The sequence below is a fragment of the Sarcophilus harrisii genome, chromosome 6 (genome assembly GCF_902635505.1).
Source record: "Sarcophilus harrisii chromosome 6, mSarHar1.11, whole genome shotgun sequence".
NCBI classification, from domain to species: domain Eukaryota; kingdom Metazoa; phylum Chordata; class Mammalia; order Dasyuromorphia; family Dasyuridae; genus Sarcophilus; species Sarcophilus harrisii.
The window spans coordinates 217,699,444-217,725,030 of NC_045431.1; the positions used below are offsets into that span (position 1 = coordinate 217,699,444).

At 32.8% G+C, this 25,587-nt stretch overlaps 1 protein-coding gene across 14 annotated transcripts in view; it reads right to left on the reverse strand.

Moving 5' to 3' along the window:
• IMMP1L (inner mitochondrial membrane peptidase subunit 1) overlaps positions 1 to 25,587 on the reverse strand; it is a 93,730-nt gene that overhangs the window by 28,198 nt on the left and 39,945 nt on the right. For 10 of the 14 annotated variants that reach the window (XM_031942495.1, XM_031942498.1, XM_031942493.1 and 7 more), the window contains one exon: positions 1,221 to 1,354. The exons of the other annotated variants lie outside the window; for them this stretch is intronic. In XM_031942495.1, coding sequence (XP_031798355.1) covers positions 1,221 to 1,325 — 105 coding nt within the window. In that variant the 5' untranslated portion in view covers positions 1,326 to 1,354. The remainder of the gene's footprint in view (positions 1 to 1,220; positions 1,355 to 25,587) is intronic. 14 annotated transcript variants of the gene reach the window in all.

The following is a 25,587-nucleotide window of genomic DNA, read 5'->3' on the forward strand; positions in this document are numbered from 1 at the left end:
TACAGAATAGGGGAGAAAAAGATCAGATTGGGTGGCTTGTTTTCTCAATAAAGTAGGAAGAAACAGCCACTGCTAAGGAGAAAGAGAAGGACAGCAGGTTTTCAAGGAAAGGAGGTCTGGAACAACAGCTGATATCAAACAGAAATCTGTATTGAACCTAGTCAGCATGATTTTAAGATTTTCTTCAGTATGTGAGTGGAAAGAGAGAAGATGAATATTCAGTAAGGAAAAAAACTAAAGACCGCAATTTAGCAAAGCATGTCTGGCAAAAGGAGCAAGGGCCAAGAGATTAAAGGGTAGAAGTTAGAATGGGGTTGAGGTCACCCTATGAATCAAGATGATACAGGGAGGAAAGGGAAGTCAAAACACAGTTAATCACCAGGAGAACAGAGAGTGGTAGAATAACTGGAGGTCATAGTGAAGATGAGAAACAGGTTTAGGAGCAAAGCAAAGGAAAAGATGGAAAGACTGGAGGTTGTGATCAAAGAGGAATTTTAAAATTCAATGTCACAGAAGCAGAGCAGTTATAGTATTGATAAGAATAAGGGCAGGACAAAGTCCCTATCGTGGAAGCAGGGGAAGCCTGATGAACTAATGTGGCAGAATGTTTGAGGAAATACCAATGCATTCATTAAATCTTTCAGGTACACAAGGAGCAATTGGGATAGAGATGACTGTGCTGAGCCAGGTACTGAACTGTTTGAAAAATGACTCCTACCTAGAAGTAGTAGATGGCCCCATAAAATGAATCAAGTAATAAAGATAGCTGTATTAACAAACCTGAAAGGAAAGGCTCTCTGTAATTGACAATGTAAGGTGAAGAAGTGGGAATAAAAAAGCATATTTATTGGCAGATTTCTTTGCGTCACAAAATGTTAGAAAAATTTCGAATTCATCAAAAACTATCAGGATCGGGGACATGTCCCTAACTTTATAATAACAATTCTAGGAAACATAATTGTGTCCTGTTGCAACAGGTCTTTATGCCTCTCAGAAATAAAATACAAAGCTTAATGGATAATAGATCTAAGTATAGAAAATTTAATTTTCTTTAAACATCAATTGACATTACACAGTGATACCTTCATCTGACCTCAGAACACGAGGAAATTTTGCATTTCAAATTGCATCTTTTGACCAACTAGCAAATGCCTAGACAGATCTTTTACCAAAACTTAGATTTTTATCAGTGTGACTGTTACTGAATATTCAAAACTTACCATGACAACACCACCAACATATTCAAAGGCACAATGAGCTATACAACCATATTGAAGAGTATAGCCAAGAAGTCGAATGGTTTTTCCCAGAATACCTCGAAGCATAGTTCTATGCAGACTCGGATGCTACTGGCCTGATAATAAATTTTTAAAAGTTATATAATTAATTTTTAAAAATCATTGTCAGCATGCTACATTTTAAAAAGGATATACTTTTAAAAAATCATACCTTAATATTGACATGAAATTATCTGGGAAAGTATAAGGCTCCATATATCATATATAGGTGATATATAGTATACTATGCTGTAGTATACTACAACTATATATAATATATAGTCACTTGAACAATTCATAAGGTGTTTGTTCAAGAGGATCAAATGAGATATTGGGTATGAAAGCATTTGGAAAAGCATAAAACACCATAACAAATTACGGTATCATATTCCTTCTCTCTTTGGAATGTGTCTCATCTCTGTCCCTCCCTTTATCTTCCCACTGCTATTGTCCTTCTCTAAGCTATAGCTCAGACCCTAACATCACTCCACTACTGTGCTTCTTTACTCTAATCCAGCCTACATATTACTACCAAACTGTCCTAAAATACCAGTGATCAGGCCAATTTTCTGGCTCCAACACCTCTGCTGTTATATTGGGATCATTAGGTTGGGATCAAATCTCAACTCCAGCCTGGCATTCAAAGCTCTCTTTGATGTAGATGGACCTAACCTAACTTCTCAATGATATCTCATGTCATTCCCTAATGTGATCAATTTGTTGCTAGTGCCTTTCCCAGAAGGTTGTAGACTTTATATGTATCTTGTACAAAACTTTAAAATTTATATATTATCTGCCCTATTAAAATATGTTTCATGAGGGCAGGGACTGTTTTGTTGTTGCTTTTGTATCTCTCACTTTAGTATAGTACCTGGCACATGGTAGAAGGCTTAAGAAATGCCTCCTGCAAAACAATTTCTAGTAGAGACTTTTCCCCATGAATATATAGCACTTGCCATCCCTCAAAATGTTTTAAAGTCCAACTCTGTAAAATTTTATAATATCTTGCTATTACAAGAAAGCACTTTAGAAGATGGAAAATGTACATGCATGCTCTCTGTGTGTGTATATATATATATATATATATATATATATATATATATACACACATACACACATATATCTACATGAGTTACTATTAGTCCATTTAAAAAATTCTTACTGTCTATTACACTTAATCAGTACTGATAATACATAGTGATCTATTTTTTAATGTGTTCTCTTCCCCAGACAACCTGCAAGCTCCTTCACACAATCAATTTTTAAACCTCAAGGTCAAGTTCCATGGTTCCTATTTCTTTGTAGCCAATACACTCCATTGTACATTTTAGTTATTTACCATTTATTCTAAGGAACACTTAGCAACAATGTTGTAAAGTCTCTTTTCAACTTCTTTTCAGTCAAGGGGGAGACCTCAAGATGCCATTGTCCAAAGTGTCCATGCCAATCCTCACCAGTGCTCTAATTCTGTCAACCTTCATTTCAACACCTAAATTGTCTATCCTGAATTCAGACTGCTCAACTATAAAATGAGGGGGGTGGACTTGAAGAGCCCTGAGACTTAGAGCTATGAATTCCATAAAAATTGCTAGCATTTAGAGATTGTTTTCAAGTTTGCAAAGCCCCATGTATGTCTTGTATGTCATTTGATACCCATAAAAACAGCCAAATTAAATGACGTGTATAGAGCCACATAACTCAACCGCGTCTGTAGTCTGTGGCAGAATTTGAACTCAGGTCTTTCTGTCTCCAAATTCATTACCCTTACCCCCTGATTCACTGAACAGTCTCAGTAGCACATGCATATTTAATGAGGACTCTCCTAGGAAAAATGCCTTAACTCAAAAAGTTAATCTCTTTGGGAATTAATTTTTTTTAAAAAAACCACTTAAAGCTGATAAGAGATGATATCTGAGAGTATCTGGAAGTTTCTGGCATTCTTTAAGTATATTGTACTGTGTAATTGGTTACTTATTTTATCCTATTTTAAAATTGCTTGTGGAGTAGACAATGGAGTATTAAAGTAGTTGCTCAAAGAACTGGACTTTCTCTGAATGACCCAGTTATTTTAAGGCCTATCTTTAACAGTTACCAAAACCAGGAGTAGCCCAGGGAGTTTACAATGGCATACTAACAGGAAAGCAGGAGACGAAAGAAGTCCAAGGAGGAAGAGAAGTGCTACTTGTCTACAGAGATTTCTATAAAAGATAGGGGATTGTAAGAGGGGGTGAATATGCATCTGCCACTGTTTATCAAGATCATCTAAGACACTGAAGTGCAGAAGGAGCTGAGTCTGATGAAGAAAAGCAAAAACAATGAAAAGCTGGTTTAGGATTGGTTTATTTTACCTCTATTTGAGAAAGAGGTGAATCAAAGAAGAAGGGCCTTACTAAGGGTGAAGGGGAGGACACAAGATGGGATAAGGGAGAGGAGAAAGAAGAGCGCTGCTCAATTCTTATTTTGTTTCCATTTTCTCAGCCAAACAAGATGGCCTTTGGACTAAATGGCTGCAAGAGTTAAGAGAGTGGGAGAGGATGATAATGAATTTAGTAAAGTTATCATCATAATGCATACAGCAGTCCATGCTAAATCCAAGTTACCCACTCCACATGAATGATATCCTTGAATACTGAAAATATAAAAAACCCTAAAATTTCAAAAGAAATAATGAGAAATTATGAATGATAAAATACACACATCATTTATAGATTATAATGCAATAAAAAGTATATTTGATAAGGGGCCATTAATATGAATAAAAAAGCAATTGGAGATTAAACATATATTCCTAAATAACTGGCAGGTCAAAAAACAAATTATAGAAAAAAACCAGAACATTTCATCCAATGAGACAACCTATCAAAACTTATGAGAATTAGTTTTTTAAAGAAAAAATTTATTTTAGTCATTTCATCAACAAGAAAAGCAAAGAGCAAATCAATAAAATGGGCATGCAATTAAAAAGACACAGACAAATCAAAATTTCCCAATTAAATGACAATAAAATTATGAAGATTAAAGATAAGACTTATTAAACTCAAAGATGACTGAATTGAAAAATAAAGCTAAAGAGCTGTTAAAAAGAAATGAAAATCCACTATCAAAAAAAGAAACTAAAGAAACCATAAATGAGTTCCCAGAGTAGAGCAGATTAAGAATCCCAAATACCAGAAGAATTTATGAATGATTTCTATTATATACTGAAAGAACAATTAATTCCAATACTACTTAAAACTGTTTGCAATGCCCTTTCAAGCTCTCTGTGACACAAATATTATTTTGATGCCTAAAACAGGAAGAAAAAAAGAAGTAAAAACAAACAAACAAAAAACTAGACTTCTTTGCCTAATGAAAATTGATGAAAAAAGTAAAATATTTATCAAGTAGGCTATAATATATTGAAAATATTATACACTATCACTAGCCCGGTTTCCACCAGGAACGTCATGTTGGTTCAGCTTTAAAAAAAAGCATCATATAATGATAAACTATGTAAATAATATAAATAATAAAAACATGACCATCAATAGATGTCAAAGAGACTTTGATAAAATCTAACATTTATTTCTATTAAAAACTCTGGAAATCAAAGAAATATATGTATTTATTTAGCTTTAATATCTCTGCTGACCTTCCAGTCTCACATCTCTGACTGCCTGTTGGAAATCTTGAATTAGACATTCCACTGATACCTTAAACTCATTGTGTCCAAAACTGAACTCGGTAGGTATTTTTCACTCTAACCCTTCTCTTCTTCCTAACTTCTCTATTACTGCCCAGGGCACCTTTCCAACCACCCAGGTTCAAATTCTAGATGTCGCCTTTGACTCCTCAATCTGGCACTCACCACAGCCCTCCAGCCAATCCGTTGCCAAATCCTGTCAATCCCAACTTCACAACATTCTCTACCCACCCACTCTGGTGGATGCTGCCACCACTCTGGAACAGGTTCTCATCACCCTACATTTGAACAACTGCAATACAGCCTTCTACACAGCCTCCTCAAATCTCTCTATCCCTCCCTTCCTCCATATCCAATCCATGACAAGTCCTGTCAATTCTACCTTGCCAAAATATCCCCTTTCTCTCTGACACTTCCCCCAGTCTGGTGCAAGTCTTCATTGTCTCCCGTTCCAGTGGCTCCTCATTACTTTGAGAACAGGGACTAACTTTTTTTTTTTTTTTTTGCCTTGCTTTATATCCACAGATAGATCCACTTTATATCCGTAATGTTTAACACACAGAAGTCACTGACCAGACCTATTTTGCTTTTAAAAATTTTGCTCAATGAAAAAGGGCACAAGAGGCATGCTAGTTACAGGTTGTTTTTTTTTGTTTTTTGTTTTTTGTTTTTTTTGTTGTTTGTTTTGTTTTGTTTTCTTTTTAGAATAAAAGGTATAGAATCTCAAGGGAAATAATGAGAAGATATATAGTACAACTAGATTTCAATCTACATTATAATGTAGTAATCATCAAAATTATTTGAAACTAGTTAAATGAAATGATACAAAAGTAAATGTGTAGAACAGACTAGATAAGCAAGAAGCATAAGCAACCAAAATATAATAATATTTGATATATCACAGACATAAACTTTTAGAGGACTTTCCAGATAATAAGACCTATTGAGAAAACTAGAAAAGCATTTTGTCAGAAATTAGTTTTACACAAACATCTTAAACTAGTTACCACAATCAACTCAAAATCTACATGTTACCTGGATACAAGACAACACCATTAAAAAAAAAAAAAAAAAAAAAAAAAAAGAAGAGATAAAATTAGATATCTTTCACATTAGAACTAAACCTAGGAGGATAATGCTTAACTAAACAAATGACAAAGGAGATGGGGAGAGACAAGGAGAGACAGAGAAACAGAAACAGATAGACAAAATGAATGGTTAGAGAATTTTTCAAATTCTTACTATATGTCAGGTTAGGTGTTAGCTTTTTTACACCTCAAATCCACACTTCCTTCTCACCCCCACCAAATGTTTATAAGGAAACATTCTCATAAATAAAATGGAAAGTTTTGATTATCTAAATTTAAAAATTAATGCATAAATAAAATAATCACAAAATAATTAGGATGTAAATGGAAGAAGGAAAATATTTGCAAAAAAATAACACTGGAAAAATTCTGATATCCAAAATACAGAGAAAATTGACCAAAAAATATAACCTGAAAAAAACAATCCCCATTTGATAAGTGACCAGAGAACAAGACTTTTTTTTTTTGAAAGATGAATTGCCACAAATAAAGGATCCCATGAAAATATCCAAATCATGAATATTAAGATAAATTAAAATTAAAATAATTAAGGCTTTAATCTCATCTAATGAAAAATATGCAAATCAGAAAAGATAACAAAAGATAGGAATTGTCAATCTTGTAAGTCTAAGAAAAAAATTGGTAAACTGGTGAATCTCTGAAGTTATCATGAAGTTGTCCCAATATTCTTGACATCAGTAGGAATTAAGCAAGAAAAGTGACTAAACTTTGCATGTCACTTTATCTAGCATTTTTCTTACTGGGGCCCACCACACAAGGAAGACAAAGATTTGAACAAGTATTACACTATAGACAGATACACACAACACACCTGCACCTCCCCACCTCTTATAGCATTTTAAAGTAGTTCTTTTTGTGGCAGTAAAGACCTGGAAATAAACCTATCAACTGAAGAATGGATGAAAAAAAATATGGTAAAAGTAATATTACTGTATAGTAAGGAATTATGAATAAATGTGGAATTCAGAGAAATATAGGAAGATTGGAATGAAATGATGGAAAAGAGAATGAAAAGAATAATATATGCAATAACAACATAAATGAAAAGAATAATAAAAAGTAGATGAACTTTTAACTGAAAAAAGCAATTAAGTTCTCAGAATAATAAAGTCTAGCTGCCCTTTCATAGCAGAGAGTCAGAGACAAGTAGCACAAGATACTATATAATGTCAGATGTAATCTCTGTTCGTTTTTTCCATCTTGTTTTTATTTGTCAACAAGAAACGTTCAATGGAGTAGAATATGAAATTATAGTGTTGCAAATATAGTCTATAGATATAAATAAAATGTATTTTTTTAAGAATAGGTTGCATTATACTTTTCTTAACTGCTGTTTTGATAAAATTATTAAACAGGTATGGCAGGAAAATAATGTAGGAATTTACTTAAGACTTTGGTGTGTTTGTTTGGTCACTCAGTCATGTCTGACTCTTTGTGACCCTGTGGCCCCAGCACATCAAAAAATGCTGATGAGGTTTTTCTTAACAAAGATACTAAAGCAGTTTGTTATTTCCTTTTCCAGCTCATTTTATAAAAGGAAAGTGAGACAAACAGGATTAAGTGACTTGACCAGGATCATACAGCTAGCAAGTGTCTGAGGCTACATTTGAATTCAGGACTTCCCGATTCCAGGTCCAGTAACTCTAGCCATTGAGCCTCCTACTTAAGATTTTTAGCAAAACATTCAATAAAGATGTAAAGATATAGATTCAAAGTACAGCTAAATAGATGCTACAGATGATAAACAAATGTAAGAGTATGTCATGTAATGAAGATGGGTTAGTAAACATTAATTAAAGTCAAATCTTTCTTAAATACAGAGAACTGAATTTACTAGATTACCTCTTATAGTTAATTCAGTTCAATCATAGATTTATTTAGTCTTCACAAAATGGCCTAATTTTAGAGCTGGAAGGGACTTCTGTGGCCATCCAGTCCAATCCACAACTACTCCAATATATACCCAACAAGCAGGGATCCAGTCTCTACTTCAAGATCTTCAATAAAGGGTAGCCTATTACCTCTTGAGAATACCCATTTCACTTTTAGACAACACATTGTTCAGAAATTTTTCTTGACATTAAGCCAACATTTACTCCTTTCCAACTTGTATTTGTGACTCTAGGTTGAACCCTCATGGGTCCAATAGTTCAAATCTAATCCCTCTTCTATGTGGCAGTTTTTCAAGAACTTTAAATACTCAACAGATATTTACTGGAGTTCTAATATATGCCAGGCACTGTGCTAAATACTGTGAAGATCACAAAGGTGGAAAAGACATGGACCCTTTCCTTAAGGAGTTTATAATCAACAGGTCATTGGTGGTAGTTGTTCTAAACTAAGCAATGAACAGAAAGGTTTCAATGTAGTCTAACAATATGAAATACGTTACAATAATTATCTGAAGTTTAAAACTCAATGTGAAAACCAAAATACATCACCACTGAACCAATACTGACATATTTTAAAACTTAGGTAGATTTAAAAATAGATTTCACATTTTGCAAATGAACGTGTGAATATTATCACAAAAAGAGCTTAGGATTAACCAGCAGAAAATGAACTTTACCTCATATGCAAATTAAAATGAATATTTCTATTAACTAGGATTCCCATGGTTTCTTCTGTATATTGAAGAGCATGTACTTTATTGTTTGAAACGTAAAAGTGAAGAAAGGGTGAGAAAAAACCTTAAAGTTTCATAGAGATACCATCTTTGAGAATGAGGGAATTTAACACTAAGAACAAAAAAATAGATACTGTATTTAGAAACTAAAATAGAGTACTTTTCTCCTGTTAGAAACAATGTATTAGTAGAGCATACATGAGCCATATGGCACTCATCATGAAAATACTATTAATACAGATGAAAAGCTGAAATTGGATTGTAAATCACTTTAGTGCTTTGCCAAAATTCAAATCAGTCTGAGCTACTATACAATACTGTTTCCACTCAGCTAAAGACTACTTAAAAACAAAATGATGTTGTCTTTGTACCATCCAACATCATACAATAGTCCTGATTCATTGAGAAGACTTGTAATTAACTCCCAACTAGCACTCAATGGAACTATACAGCCTTTTTACCCCTCAAACCTACACTCCCCTTCTCACCCCCACCAAATGTTTATAAGGAAACATTCTCATAAAATTATCCAACTGATAGGTTAAAATGGAGCTTGATCTTTAAATGAAATATGAAAGTACTGTTTAAATGTCTTCTTCCTTTATGTTTCAACAAAGCCTCTTTTGAGGAACCCCTCCTTCTTTGTAGAGATTGAGGCACTATGGTGTAAAATCCTATATTTACTCTGAAACACAACTGATGTGTTGCTTAGTTTGCTGAAGGGCACTTTGCTTTCTTTGTGATACTTTATTACAAAGAAAGGTTCTAAAGGGTTGAAAGGAAGGATTTACATTTGGAAGACAAGTAAAAATTGTTTAAAAGATAGATATACCCTTCAAATTATGAATCTCATAAAAAATGAAACTTGAAGGTTCTCAAATTGCTTTGTATCTTTCTCCTTTAAAAATGGATCCAACCCTTAAGGGTACAGGAATTTTCCAGACAATATATATCTGATCATGGTCCTAGACAAAAGAAGTTTAAGTGTAATACTTAATAGGTATTGGAAAAGGAAGATTTGTATTAAAAATGGCAAAAGGAAAGCTTTTTTTTTTCTTTTTCTCAGGGAATCACAGAGTACAGCTGTACTCATAGTAATATCTGAACATATATGTAGGCACTTGATTCTAATGCTGCAAGACATCCCTCAGAGAGAGCTCTGCTGCTCTTCTTAGCAAGACCATTAACCAACACACCTAATTATTTCCCAAGGAAATAAAGGGAAAAACAAATTAGTACTTTCTGCTCATGTATCCTCCTTTAATGTCAGTAAGAGATCCTCTCATTTATTTTATTTTTGGAGAAAATCAGGATTAAGTGACTTGCCCAGGGTCACAGCCATAAGTGTCTGAAGCCGGATTTGAATTCAGATTGGTCCTCCTGATTCCAGAGCTAATGTTCTATCCACTGTAGCACCTAGATGCTCCAGAGATCTTCTCTTTTAAAGGGGAAAGTATGTAAAAATTGTATTAATTTATAGATAGATAATAGAACAACAATTTCTTATAGTATGACATAAGCTACAAAATCAAATTGTATAAATCTTTCAACATCTGTCTGTAATACAATATGCTGTTAAAGACTAAGGTAATATCTCACCATTTTAAGGGATACAATGTCTCATATAAAATATTTTTTGGTACAATGAGCACCTGTAACATGGAAATAAACTAAATTATTCTTATCTAAAATAAACCTAGAAAAAATAAAGGATTTTGTTCTAATTTACTTAATAAGTACATATCAAGTGACTACTACCTGCTATATAGGCAATGGGCACAATACAAGAATGAAATGACTTTTATCAGAAGAAAAAATATATATCTCATCAGTAAATATAAAACATAAAACAAATTAAATAACAATGTGGGAAATAGTTTTATTATATTGTTCAGAAAACTCCATTGTCCCGTTTAAATCTAACTTTAAGTGGTTTAGAGATTGTTGGACTCCAGAATGTTACCCAGACCATAATAGTAGAGATAGAGATAGGGAATTTCAGGTTCTCTCAGATTCTAGATCTACCTCAAACATTATGTTTTGGGTCCTTTTACCCAAGACTTATTTTGGGTCCATTCAAGCTTGTATTTTGAGTTTCCTTGCCTTTGAGCTTCATCCAAATAACACTGAATAAATATTTACTGATATCACCTCAAACTGCCTTGCTTTTAAGCTGCTCTCTCCAGTAGTTCTCATGCAGGTATTCTTGTCTAAATCCTATATAAGTTTCCAGAACGGGATAAGAAGGAATCACACCTTCTTTCTGGTTTATCCTCCTCTACCAAATAACCTAAAAAATTTCTTTCTAAAATTTAGATTTTTGGATTTGTTCTTCATGAATGACAGTCATTTGGAAGGGCCGTGTGGGGAGGCACAGTAACTAGTTATCAGAAAAAAAAATCTCATGCAGTTGGCCAGAAGACCCTTGAGTTGGATTCTCAAGGAAGCTAGGAAGTCTTAAGATGAAATAAGGGACAATAGCCTGTGCAAAAATACAAGCCAATATCAAATGATGTGTGGTCTCAGACACTTAACACTTCCTAGTTATGTGACTCTGGGCAAGTCACTTAATCCCAATTGCCTCAACAACAACAAAAAAAGAATAAAATGTTACATAACATCAATTACTTAAATGTTTCAAATTATACTAAATTACTGAATCCTTTTTTTATTATATTATATTATATATTATACTATTGGTTATGGAAAATCTTGGGAGTTTTAATACTACTATCTCAGTACCTTTGTACAAAATGTTTTTTCAAAAGACATCAGAGGAAGAAAAAATCCTTTTCCATCAACATTTTAAATTACATTATGTTGCAAAATGATAAATAATTACCACATGTAAAACTTAATGAAACATCTTGTCACCCAGGGAATTATATATAGAGTAACACAATGAAGGCAGCGAGGTGGCACAGTGAATAAAGCATAAGACCTGAACTCAGACCCGAGTTCAAATCTGACCTCAGACATTCACTAGCTGTATGACCTTGGGCAAGGTGCTTAATTTCTGTTTGCCTCAGTTTCCTCATCTGTAAAATGATAGTAACAGCACCTTCCTCACAGGTTTGTCATGAGGATCCAATGACATATGTGTAAAGTGGTCATAACACGGTACCTGACACACAGTAAGTGCTATATGAATGCATATTTATTCCATCTGTCATTACTCAAAATGCATATTAAAAACAAATAGCTAAACTACAATCTTTACATCTGTAGCCACTACAATTTGGTCAAATAATAGTTTTATCATTCATTGTAAAATTTTACATGTAATCATAAATAATCATCTCTATTTGTGATAATTATTGCTTCATTTTGAATTAGAAGGTAAAGTAAATAAGAAAGGTACTGTAAATCCACTTCTCTTATGTTCAGCATTTATTTTGTTTTAAGGAAAGCAAAATCTACATCTGGCAAAAATCAGACTGCACAATACAATACTTGTTTAATTTTTTCCATATATTCTTTCTCTTCATCACTTTATTTGTTTTTTTGGGGGGGGGGGTGTTGGGTGGGGGTAATAAAATTAATCACAGCTAGCAGGGTAGAAATCACTTTGAGCTTCATGAATGACATCCAAGAGATGGGAAAGGATTAGTTCTCAGTTGCTGCCAGTTATAGCGCCAGGTGGCTTTTTCTGCAGTGAAGGTGTTACCGATAATCCCATTACACTGGTACTAAATCTTGCAGACATCAAAATTATCACCAAGGTTCCTTTTCATCCCATCCTTTCCAAATGACTGGAAGTCGCTTCACCTGAAAGAAGTCAAATCCACATGCAGCTGCTGTTTTAGCAGTCAGCGGACTCCCTGAGAATGCCAATCGCGATCTAATTTTGCTGTGCTGGTGGCCCCCTATTCCCTGTCCAATAATACATCTGTTAAAAAATCCTACAGCTACAAATCAAGTTTAATCCTACCAGGGACCTCATGTTGGTCTTGTCTTCCAAAAAGGCAGCAGGTTCTGCTGTCTATCTCTGCTAGTGTCTGGGGAATACCCTTTAAATCCCAGCCCTACTTAGAAGAATAAGCTAAGGATCACAAAACATGACCTCAAAAACCCTGATATGACTATATTCTGACCCAGAGGCATTCATTGTAGGTGAAGATTAGAACTTTGCATAATAAGATTACACAGCAAGTGAATGATATCAAGGGAGTATCCATATGCACCCGCCTGGTTTTCTATAGTTAGCCTGTGCTCTGCAATATGCAATGTAGAGGCAAAAAAGCTTGGTCTTTCTGGCTGAAATAAAATAGATTCACATAAATTAGTTGGCCATTTCCAGATTCCTAAATCCCCTATTACAACTTTTATTGACAGCTCCTGTGAGGATAGGACAAATGTTATTCTCTTTTTTATTCTATGCTTCTATAACCATCAGACTCTGTAATTGAAACGTACATAGATTATGTGTAGAAATTAACATCTTGTTTGCTGTAATCTTAGATTACAACTGACTTGTGTACATAATAAAATTAGGAAATCAATGGATGGATTTATCATCTCCAAGGAACTAGTGGCATTGTTTAAAAGGCAGTTTAACATTCTGTGCCAACATTTTAAATGTAGTAAAGTCAGAGTGAGAAGTCAATAAAAATATAGATAAGTAAAAGAATATATCAAGCATGTGTAAAATATACAAATGTTAACAAATATGTAGTTCCTCATGATTTGGAAATATAAAAAAATTAATGCTTCATGCCATTTTAATTTTATTATTAATAAAAGCATATTTAAGTGGATAAATTCTTTTCTGTTAATATAGAATTTATCCTATATTAACAGAAAAGTGGTTTGCACTTTTTAAGGGATAGATATGCTTCTAATTCAATACATTACCATAATCTTCCTGATCTTTTTAACCTTCGTATTTTTTAAAATTATTGAACCAATCCAAATCAAACGTATTTTCTGTTTTGTAGCTCTTAATTAGCCATTTTAAGCATACCATTTAGTTAATAAATTCCCGTATTTATAAATAACATGTAAACCATTTTACAATTCAGTTTTTGAAACTGCAGACAAATCCATGGAATTGCAATAAAATACAAAATGTGGGCATAAAGCAAACAGGATATTATAAAAACCAAGATTTTAACAATATTTTTTTAAAAAAGAAATTGAAAGTAGAGGGGAGATTTTATTATAAGATTTCAAAAAGAGATTTACTGAAGAATAGATTTCTTTTAAATGAGAAGTTCTGTCCCAGCACTTTTAAATGTGATTCAATCACAAAAAATTTACTATGGATAGAATAAAGTGAAATGCACCTCATGCAATCATTCTATCATGATGACTGAATCTTTAAAAAAAATATATGAATAAGTACTCAGGAATCTGGAGACAGTCAAAATAATTTAACAAATTAAAAAATGAATTACTAATAGAATTCTTTGAAGGAACATATCAGTTATGCCAATAGGAAATCTATAAAAAACACAACAGATTTCTAACAAAACTTGTGAAACAAATTTTTTAATCAGTCAATTAGGAAATTGTTATAAGGAGGAATAAGATATATAAAAATATTCCAATTCTGTCATGCAATGTGCATTTCTTGACAATGCATCAACTGGTTATAAGAATGGATCTGTAGAACTTGCTATCTTCCATCCTAGCACTATACAATATTCACTGAATAAATGTACAAAATTTCTTAACATTAAAATACTCATTACAGTGTCTAAATTGGACACATTCAAAAATTACTTATGTATATTGCTTGTTCTCTAAAAACAATATTTATAGTCCTTATTAAATTACCTTCCTCAAAACAATTAAAAAATATATATATTATATATTCCTATATATAATATATACAATAATATATAAAGTACATGGTTTAAGTAATATGGCTCATAAGAGTTAAATGATATACTCATATACATAATAGTTAAGTGATTTGACCTCAATTACACTTACTACAAAGTAAAGTATTAGAACTAGGTCTTGGATTTAAATGTTCTGCTTCCTAATCCAATACTCCTTCACCAAAAGCTTCAACTAAACTCCAAACTATTTAAGGGAAGGGCTCTTGCAATTTTCATCTATATACTCCAAAATTTAATATAACGTGTGGTATGAAGTAGATGTTTTACAATCATTTGGTGATTTTAATTGGTTTATTTTAAATACTTCTAGAGTAGTGAAAGACTTTTTTTAGAAAACTAAACTACTTAAATGTACCAATGTACTTAATTCTAAACATCTAACAAATTGTATATTCAAATTTAACATTTAAATCTATGTACTTGATTTTTTTCTGAATTTCACTGATGCAGTTTGATTTTTAACCAAATAACCACCATTATTTCCCACTATGCATGAATCCTTCCTAGTAATGAAGAAAAAAGCAATTAAACAAAATTGATCAACACATCGATAGTATGCAATGTCACATTTGTAATCCCTACTACTCCAACTAAAAGGAAGCATGTTTCTTGGTTTCTAAATATTAAATTTAATTCATTTATTAAAATAGCCAGGGAAAGATCTTTGGAAGTTTGGATTGTCCCTGTGTGCAAGAATAATGGAAAGACACAATCAAGATTTACACAGTAAGAGCAAAGTCTGGAAAACTTGGTGAGCCCTCCTTAACCCAACACCTTAAGTATATCAAGATCACAGATTGCCTTCTTTAGTTATCAAAGTAATTCACTCTTCAATAGTCTTATAAATCCATGTTAGCCATTCAGACTTTAAATAGCATTTTGTTTTGTATCTTCTCCTAACACAGCTACCACCTTGGGGCAGGCCTTTATCACCTTATGCCTGGATTAATGCCAAAGGCTTCTTATTGGTCTCACTGCCTCATCTCTCTATACTACCCCCTTCACTAAGCTACCAGAGATATAGATATGTACCTAAATTTCAGGCATCTTTCCCTCGTGCAATAAACTGGCTCCCTGTCACTTCCAGGAGCAAATATAAATCCTGTATTTGTTATTTAAAGCCCTTTACAATCCCCCTCCCCCCCCCCCCCCCCCCATCATCCTAGTCTTACAATTTCTTCCTTTCCCCATGGTCTATCATCTAGTTTCACAGGCCCTCTTGTTGGTCCCAGAATCTAACATTTCATCCTTTGGGATTCTATGTTTTCACTGGCTGCTTTCCATGCCTGGAATGCTCTCCCTTTTGATCTCTGGCTTCCTTCAGGCGTCAGTTCAAACCCCACTATCCTACCCTTCCTCCTCCAGCTACTATCTTCCACCATTCACTCTACTTATAGTATATGTCTATCTTGTAGGTACACCTTTTAACAAGATGTCCTGACCCCTGCCTTAGCTGCACCCAGGTCCTCCATTTTAGGAAAGGTGTCTCCATCAACTGTGTCTTCATTTAACTCCACTCCTGACGGTAGATTTCCTCCAGGAAGCCTCCCTCTTTCCGTCCAATCACAAAGCCCTTTTTATATGCATTTTCCATATCAGAATGCAAACTACTGTCTTTCTTTCAGTTTGTATTTGTATTCCCAACACTATGCACTGTTCCAGGAACATACACTGGGTTGGAAGTGCTTAATGCTTGGTTTCTTAGACTTAAAAGTTTTCCCCCATAAAGAAAAACATTAACTCCTTGAGGGCAAGGACTAGCCCTGTTCTCCACTAGAAAAGAATGAGTAATTAATAATTAATAAATGTTCTCTCTGTACTGAATATTAAAGCTAACTATGCTTATTTCTGATCCTTTCCCAGACTCTCAACTCCTTGAGACTAGGAAACTACATTTTATCTACTCCTTTGTAACTTCATACACAAGTACTTAAAAAACAAAAAAGTTTATCAGTTGACTAAAAGTAATTTCAACTCTTCTGTTAGGGATTTTAAGCTTTTGTATAAATCTGGTTCCAAATTCTCATTATGCATTATCAGTCTATAACCAAAAATAATGAATCCTTGATTAGAAGTTGAAATGCCAATGGGGGCGATAAAAAGTACATATATGAATATAAAACATTTTTAAAGTGTGGTATAAAACATAAAAAAACCAATTCAAACATGTACAAATATATACTAATTAGTTGATTTCAAAAGTGGAAAGGGAAGACTATAGCAGTTGAAGGGGGTCAGAAAAGACCTTATGGAGAAGATGATACTTGAGTTGCCTTCCTTTGATCCAGCAAAACTGGTCTTTTTTCTATTTTTCACAAACTGCATAGCAGATCCTATTCCCATCTCTGTGCCTTTGCAGTAAGTGACTCTGTGGAACTCCCTTCTCACCTCCACTTCTAAAAATCCTTATCTCCCTGACTTTAAGATCTACCTCAGGCACCATTTTTTACAAGTAAGCCTTTCCTACTCTCCCCTCAAATGTTAGTTCCCTTACTCCCTGACTTGTATTTAATTTTAATTTGTTATATATTTAGATATGTATATACTTTTACTCTCAATAAAATAATTTGAGAACAGAAAATACTTCATTATCGTGTTTGTTCCTTTAACATCTAGCACATTAGCACTTAAGAAATGGTTGCAGATGAGTGAAGTGAGCATAACCAAGAGAACAAAGAAACAAGAAGATTAAGTGATGATCAACCCTGATGGACTAGAGTGACCAGGGGTCCTCAAACTTTTTAAATAGGGAGCCAGTTCACTGTCCCTCAGACTATTGGAGGGCTGGACTATAATAAAAAAAAAAACTTTGTTTTGTGAGCCTTTAAAAAAAGAAACTTTATAGCTCTGGGTGAGGGGGATAATTGCCCTCAGCTGCCGCCTCTGGCCCGAGGGCCGTAGTTTGAAGACCTAGCCTAGGTATCAACGTGGTGATTCAAGGCAATGCCAATAGACTTGGAATAGAAAATGCCATCCTTGTCCAGAGAGAGAAGTATGGAGGCTGAACGTGGATCAAAGCACAGTATCTTCACCTTTTTGTTTTTTTTGTTTTTTCTTTTTAGATGTTTTATTCTCTTCTGGTTTGATTTTTTTCTTGTACAACATGGCAAATATGGAAGTATATTTAAAAGGACTGTATACATTTAACCTGTATCAGATTATTTGCTGTGTTGGGGAAGGGGAGGAGGTAAGGAAAGGAGGGAGAAAAATTTGGAACCCTAAGTTTTACAAAAATGAATGTTGAAAACTATCTTTACATGTACTTGGAAAAATAAAATACTATTGAGAAATGAGTGCAGATTGATTGCTGATTGATGACATCTGTCAAAGCATTTAGAAAGAAAATCATTAACCTTTGAAAGATAAACAATAACAAACACTAGTTTTAGCAGAAAATGAAAAAAATGAATTATCAACATTTATATAATGAGTTACTTATACCCATTTAAAACAGATACAAACTAAAATTCAAAGAGTAAAAACAACCTACACCTCAATTGTCAGAAAATGACTCAAACCCAGGTCTTTAATCTAATACTCTTTTCTTTATACCCAAAAAGTTTAAAATGCTTAAATCTGAGCTATAACACCTACTGTTACTGATATTGTCATTGTGATTTAAATGATATAATGAATCTTAAAAAACTCTCAGTTTTCTAACATATTAGAAGACAAGACTTTTCCTTTGCTTTTGCAATATTATGGCAACACTGCTTTTACAATATGAACATAACTGATGCAGCAGCATGGTAACTTAAGTATCAGCAGACCTGGCTTCAAATCCCAGCTCAGGCACTATCAAGATAAGTGACAATGGGTGAGGTGTCTAACCTCTGTGCTTCAATTTCCTTACATGAAAAATTAAGATAAAAATCACTGTACTGCCAATCTCACAGAGCTATTTTGGGAAAATTCTTTGAAAAATTCACCATGTTATATAAACATAAATTGGTATTAATTTATGCGGCTAAGTGGATATGGGACCCAGAAAGCCTCGAGCCCAAGACCTGCCCCTGAAACCTAACAGCTATGTGCCAAGGAGCAAGCCCTTTATTCTCAGTGCTCTATGCTACCCTGTAACATTCTAACTTGCAGAGATGTGGCCTGCATTGGCCCAGAGTGCTTCCTCACTAGAAGTTAGCTCCCTGACCTATTCCAATGGCATTACAGGTCTGCTCTCTATCCTTTTCCATATGAGTATTAGAATTATGCAGGTAATTATTCAACCCTTGAAAAACAACATCAAAATTAAGGGGAAAAAAAGGAAAGAAAAAGAACAATCTAATCATGAGTAGGATTTTATATTGTGGAAATAATTCAATGACACATATACATATTATAAAAATAATTTAATAAAACTAAATGAACCTCTATAACTAATAGGAGAAATGAAATCGGGAGTCATATAGAAAACCAAACTATTATGATACATATCTAACATATAATAAAGAAAGCTGAAAACCAGTGTAATTTCATCCTCATTTCTTAATTTACTTCTTTTGCTTAATGACAGAATGATTACCCAGTCACAACTGCCATTTACTCAAAAAAATTTTATAAATAATGCTTCTGAGGATTTTCTGTCAGATTATTAACAAACAAGTATCTTAAAGTTTTAAGGGAGGTATGAATCTATAGGGTTTGACAAATCTCAAAAATCCCAATATGGATGAAGGTAAAAATCTTGCATAAATGTTTTGGTATTACAAAACATTAAAATAAAGTCTATATGGATAAGATTAGATAGCCAGTGAGGTTCTTTCTACCCATAAGATTTGGGATAAGATATTAATTATAAGCTAAAATTAGTTCTTTAAAAATATTTTTTATATTATAATACAAGATGATCTTTTAATTCCTTTTTGTTATGTCCTCATTAATAAATCATTTAATGAAATAAATTGGTCAAAGTGAGGAAAACTATAAACAATTTTAAAAACTGAACATTTACCTATTTACCTAATATAATTTGAGAATTACAAATATATAAACTTAAAAGATTTATTTACATTAGTAAATACCAAAGTTCGTACCACCACTTTGATTTTTTCCTCTCCCCCCTTTCACCAACACTATTTTCAATATATGCAATAATATTTAGGATTTCAAATCATGGAAGAGTTGCTTTTTCACAACTATTGTTTTACAATAATTACCTGAAATGATCTCAAGACTTATTTTAAATATGACAGGAGAACAAAATTTAAATTAATAAAGCTATTTCATTAATGCCTAGTTTTTTCAATTTCTATAAATTCTTTCCTTCATATGGTTACAAGTATTAAAAGGAAAAAAAACTTTCTAAACATCAATAGATGAGTGCAATGATATTCAGTCTAAGTTAATCCCCAGACATCCAAATCCATGAATAAAAATTCATCAGTTTTAAATACACTGAGCCTATTAAGCAAGAACAAAAGCATATGCACAAAAGAGCTTTTAATATATTTCAAAGCCCACAAGAGCCATGGTCTCATTAAAATTATAAATTACACAAACATGGAATGAAGATTCAAACTGCAGTGCAGCTAAGCAGATTACAGAAAACCCCGCGTTCCATATGATAACACACCATGGCCCTCCCAGATGGGGGCTTGGAACAAAAAGGCCATCACCACAGCTAGGGAAAACCTCCTTGTGATCTCTGGTTTCTGTTCAGCAGATGACAGCCAAATAATATGTTGATTATTCTGTTTGTGCTGCTAAGCTTGTAAGATGGAATAAAAGCGATATGATCTATTGTGAACCTGATGCTAATGTGTTGCTCCACTCATAAATAATATGCTGAATTTATTTTGGAACTATCTTTTATCTGATTTTCAGTTTTTAAATGCATGAACTAAAATAAAAGCCAGCATAAAATATTGTTATTTAATTTGATGTTTTAAGTCAAAAATGCTGCTGACATAATAATAGGTGAGGAAATCCAAGTACTTAGTAAAAAGTCACACACAATCACCTCTTTCAATTTTTACATAGTGATGAGACACCAAAATCACCTGAAATGAGAAAATTATTCAAATGATAAAATTTAAATAAAAAAAATGTATATAGTGGCAGACAATGTAAATCATATATGCCACTGAAGACTGACAACGAACAAAATGACAAAACAAAACCACTTTTGTACATTGCAAGGCAAACAGATTACTATACTATAAGAACATTATGATCTTTACAAGGTCTAGAAGGAATAAAATGAATGCTATTACTGTATATGTACATATATGTATATACGTATGTATGTATATATAGTTTATATACAAATGAATGGATATGCTGAAAACTTGTTTAAGAAGATTCATTTAGTGTAAGAAATTCTGATGAAAGGTAAAATACAACAGCTTGAATGAAATTTTCCTGGTAGAAGCAATTAGAAACATTTAGCTGATAAATACTTGAAAAAATTTTGTTTCCTAAGTCGAGGTCTGTATGTGATTAGTTTTGGAAAGTCTCTTTGGCCAACTTTTTTTCCTCCATGGAAGGCAGGATGGAATGGTAACCAAAGAAGGGAGGAAGGGAAAAGTGAATCACTAATGTACCTCAGTTTCCACAGTATCAAAAGGCTAAGTCACAGGAATATTTCCCTCATGAACCTATTAACAAATCTCTCTTCTATAGCAGAGCATTTGAAAGTCAACATGGAAGAGAGTTGGCCTTAGAGTCCTAGAAACTAACTGGAATGAAACCTTGGCAGTACATGCAATCATAATCAAGTCAACAATTATCTCAGTTTTTTCAACTAAAAATGGAATATATTACCTATAAAAGAATACCTATATAACTGTGTACTTTAAAGTCCAGCATTAACATGAGTATTTATTACTTGAGGAAATTTACTTAAATAGCATATTTGAGCCAGCTTTCAGGAGGTTAGAGTTTTTTTCAAAAAGGAATAAATATGAATAGGTCAGTCAAATGTTCAAAAGCGTAAAGTATTTGAAAAATTTAGAGCACTTGCTTTTATACTATTTATAGCTTTCTTAAAGACTTTTATATCCATGGTATGATACAAGTCATATTTTTCTTTGAATTAGTTATCTGTACATTTCTACTTCCCTCCAAAATAATTTATACACAAAACCACACACACGCATGCATGCACAAACATGCACACACACTCATGCACTTAATGAAAACAGAGGCCAAGAAAAGAATAAATTTGTTCCTTAAAGCAACCATTTCCTAAATTGGATGAAATTTTCTGTAAGTTAACATAATAATATATTCTAATCTTATCCTTTCTTGGTTGTTTATAAGCTAGACTGTTATATTATCTACAATAATGCTTTATACAACCAAAGGATAATAAAAAGGAACTTAAGAGAAAAAAAAGCATTTTGAAGGAAATTTCTAGCAGAGTAACTGATTGTTTTACACATAAAATCCAGATGAATTCTAAAATATCCAATTCAAATACAATGAACCTAGGTAATAAAATCTTTACTTTAAAAAAAAAAAAAACTAGCTTGACATGGTAGCTCACAGCTATAATTCCAGTTATACTAAGGCAGATCAGTAGGGTAGCAGATCTCTGCAACTCAGGAGTCCCTGGGCTTTTATTGTGGTTATTATTGTTCAGTCATGTCCAATTCTTTGTGATCCCATTAAAGCTTTTATTGGCAAAGACAGTGGAATAGTTTACTATTTTCTTCTCTAGCTAATTTTACAGATGAGGAAACTGAGGCAAACAGGGTAAAGTGATTTCCCCAGGATAATACTGCTAGTCAGTGTCAGAGGCCAGATTTGAACTCAGGAAGATGAGACCCTAAGTTCCACCTATTATGCCAAGTGAACGAATCTTATTAAGATATCCCACACAAAATTCAGCATCAATATGGTGAGCCCTTGGGAAGCCATCAGAGGGCCTAAGGTAGGGCAAACTGGTCCAGGTTGGAAATGGAGCAGGATCAAACCCCTGTACCAATCAGGTTGGTGAGTAGTTTCTGTACTTCCAGGATAAGTGAGATAGACCAAAGTTACCCCCTCCAAAAAAAAATCTCTAGTTAAAAGTTTAAAAAATGTTAGAGGAGAGTATTCTCTTTACATCTGAAAAATCTTTTTCATATTTGTCAATTAAAAAAAAAAAAAAAAAACTTTCACTTTATTAAAGTAGCCAGACATTTTCCCCGAGGAAAATTCTCATCAATTTGCTTGACTTTTCAAAAAACCAAATAGGCCTCCCCACCAAAAAAATCTTTATAATGAGACAATATGATCAAGGCTGTCTCTGTTGGCCCAGAAATAGTACTTTCTTTTCAAATGTTGGTTGTGAACTATTACCAAAAGATTTTTTTTTTCTAATTCATGTTCAGTACTTTATAGGAAGTGGGACAACAAATATATTTCACCTTTTTCAATCACAAAAGTGCCGACATCAAATTTAGTGAGCTATTTATCAATTTAAGAAATAATTCAGAAATGCTTCAAGTTTCTCTTCCTCATTTTCATTGTCAACTAAGTTTTCAGTTAAATTTTACATTTCTAAGTCCTATTCCCAGATTGTTCAGCGATATGTGAGCTATTTAGAAGAATCTGCATCTAGTAACGTGAAATAAAAACTAATAATATCTATTTTATAAAGTCAGAGATTTGGTCTTCTAAAAGTAGGAGCCCATTAGTATATTTAATTCATATATGAATGGAGATATAATACTCCACTTATCCATAAGACAGAATAATAACCTTTATCATCGGAAATATTACTGTTAGCCTGGAAATTTGTGCAATGGTCTTTTAAATAGAGCATCCACAAAACTCAAGGTCATTACTTATATCAATTTTCTTTTTTTCACATTGTATAAAATAAGACAAAAGATTAGGTGGTATTGGGCACAATGATATCAAAAATAAGTAACATTTAATAATAAATAACAGGAAAAATTCTATAAAGGAAGACAGAAACTTCAAAAATGGAATACTATATAGTCATTTAGTAAAGGAGAACATAGTTCAAAACATCTCAAACTAATGAAAACTCATCATTAATAACAATTATCTCTCAATAACTACTATTGGTGGCTTTGAATTATCAAAAAAATGTGTTAGTATTTTCAATACATTTCTATACATTCATCAAAGAATGAATGGTAAAATACATTTTAGAAACAATCCAGTAAAAATTGTTAGTTGATAGATCTGCTAGGTAAAAAATTAAACTTGGTTTTAAAAATTCATAGAATATCTCATTTCTCAACAATTTCAAATTAATGAGATGCTAACAATAAGACACAAGACATCATTACATATTGGTTTCATATCAATATGCTGAACAATGTCCTGAAGCTATAGTCCTTATGCTGGAAATAGTTTTTTTTAAAAAGAGAGAAAACTACATATATAACTGGGACCATCCTTTAAGTGTGACAAACTCTTAAGTAGATAAAGTGAATAATTGGAAGCAAAATCATTCTAAGGGGCTTCCATCATGTTGTAATATCTTCAAAAACACATTAGATTAATGGCCTAAGTAACTCTGTGAACTGAATTCATTCTTATTTCAGAATTTGTCAACCACATTTTCACATCTCTCTTAGATGACAACTTTCTTGTATGATGAAATCTAATTTTAAATTTAAAACCATAAAATCCTATTCTGAGTACTACCATGTAGAAGAGATTAGGCAATGGAATAAAATAAATATTTTTTACATTAAGCTGTTATTTGAAAACTTAAATTATCAATATCTTACTAAATAACAGGATCATAAGATTGGGAAAACCTTTAAAGAACAACATTCATAAAGGATTATATAACCAAACCATCAAAGGTTATAGGTATATTCATTTATCCTTATCTTAAATAATTAAGGAAAAGAAAGTTAGATTTCTTTGTAATCTTTTCTAGTATTCAACAATTGTTATGATCAGAAAATATTTCTTGACAAATCTCTCTTATAGGAGTTTAAGCCTATTTCAAATGTCATTAAAAACAGATACATACTAAACTATGTAAAAACTACTTAGATGCCTATTTTAATATAAAAATATATTAAAAAGTAGAAAACACAAGCTTTTCTCAAAATAATAGCTACCACATATTTCATTAACAGAGAAAGACCCATCCTCCTTGTTCAAAACTAGTTTTTTTTTTTCTTATTACACATTTAAAATTTTCAAAATATGAGGTATTTATTGGACTTTCTGGATTTCTGAATAGAAGCAACAAATCATCAGGTCCTGTTCCCTAAAGTGCTCATTTAGAATGATCTTGCCAAACCATGCCTATAAAGAAAAGATGAAATCTTAGAGGGGAAAAAAAGGAACTGAAATCCAGATAGACTTTGGTTTATTTACTTTGCTTCTTTCATTAGAAAAAAAAAGTTACTTTTAGATAATTTAATACAAAAAATTGCCTTCACATTAGTATTTTTGAACAGTTAATTATGAGTTTTTACAGACAAGATTGTACTCACATGGCATTTTGTTGCTCAAAATGGGTGAAAATATACTTTTAAAAGGAGTAGTTTTGTACATTTTAAGTGAATTTAGGACATGGGAAAACAATGTAAAAGTGTGGCAGGTCAGCAACAGACACTACAGTTGTTCTCCAACCCATACTCACTTTATGTAAATACAGTTCATTGCACACAGTAGACAACATGATAGCCAAATTATAGGGTGGACATATAAAACAAGCCACATTTAAAGTCATACTGCATTAAATGGAACACAGGATGTCTCATTCAGAATAGGTTCCATTAAAGTAGAAATTCATTATTGTGAGCCCTTTTGAAAATGTCTACCCTGGATAGACACAAAGCAGAGGAGCCCAAAACTATTACAAAAGAGCTTAAACCAAATGTGCATTTATTCATAAAAACATTTCCTACAGGAACCTAAGACATACACTAATGCTTTCAAAGTATGTATTCTATTTGGGGATATTTTTAATAATGAAAATTGAAGGTTAAAGTTCTTTATTGCATTAGTAGCAACACCATCATCACCATCACAACTACCAGCAAAAAATTTATGGCAACATATTAATACCAGAAGTGGAGCATCACAATGATTATAGAGTGACAAATCTTTTTATGATTAGGGC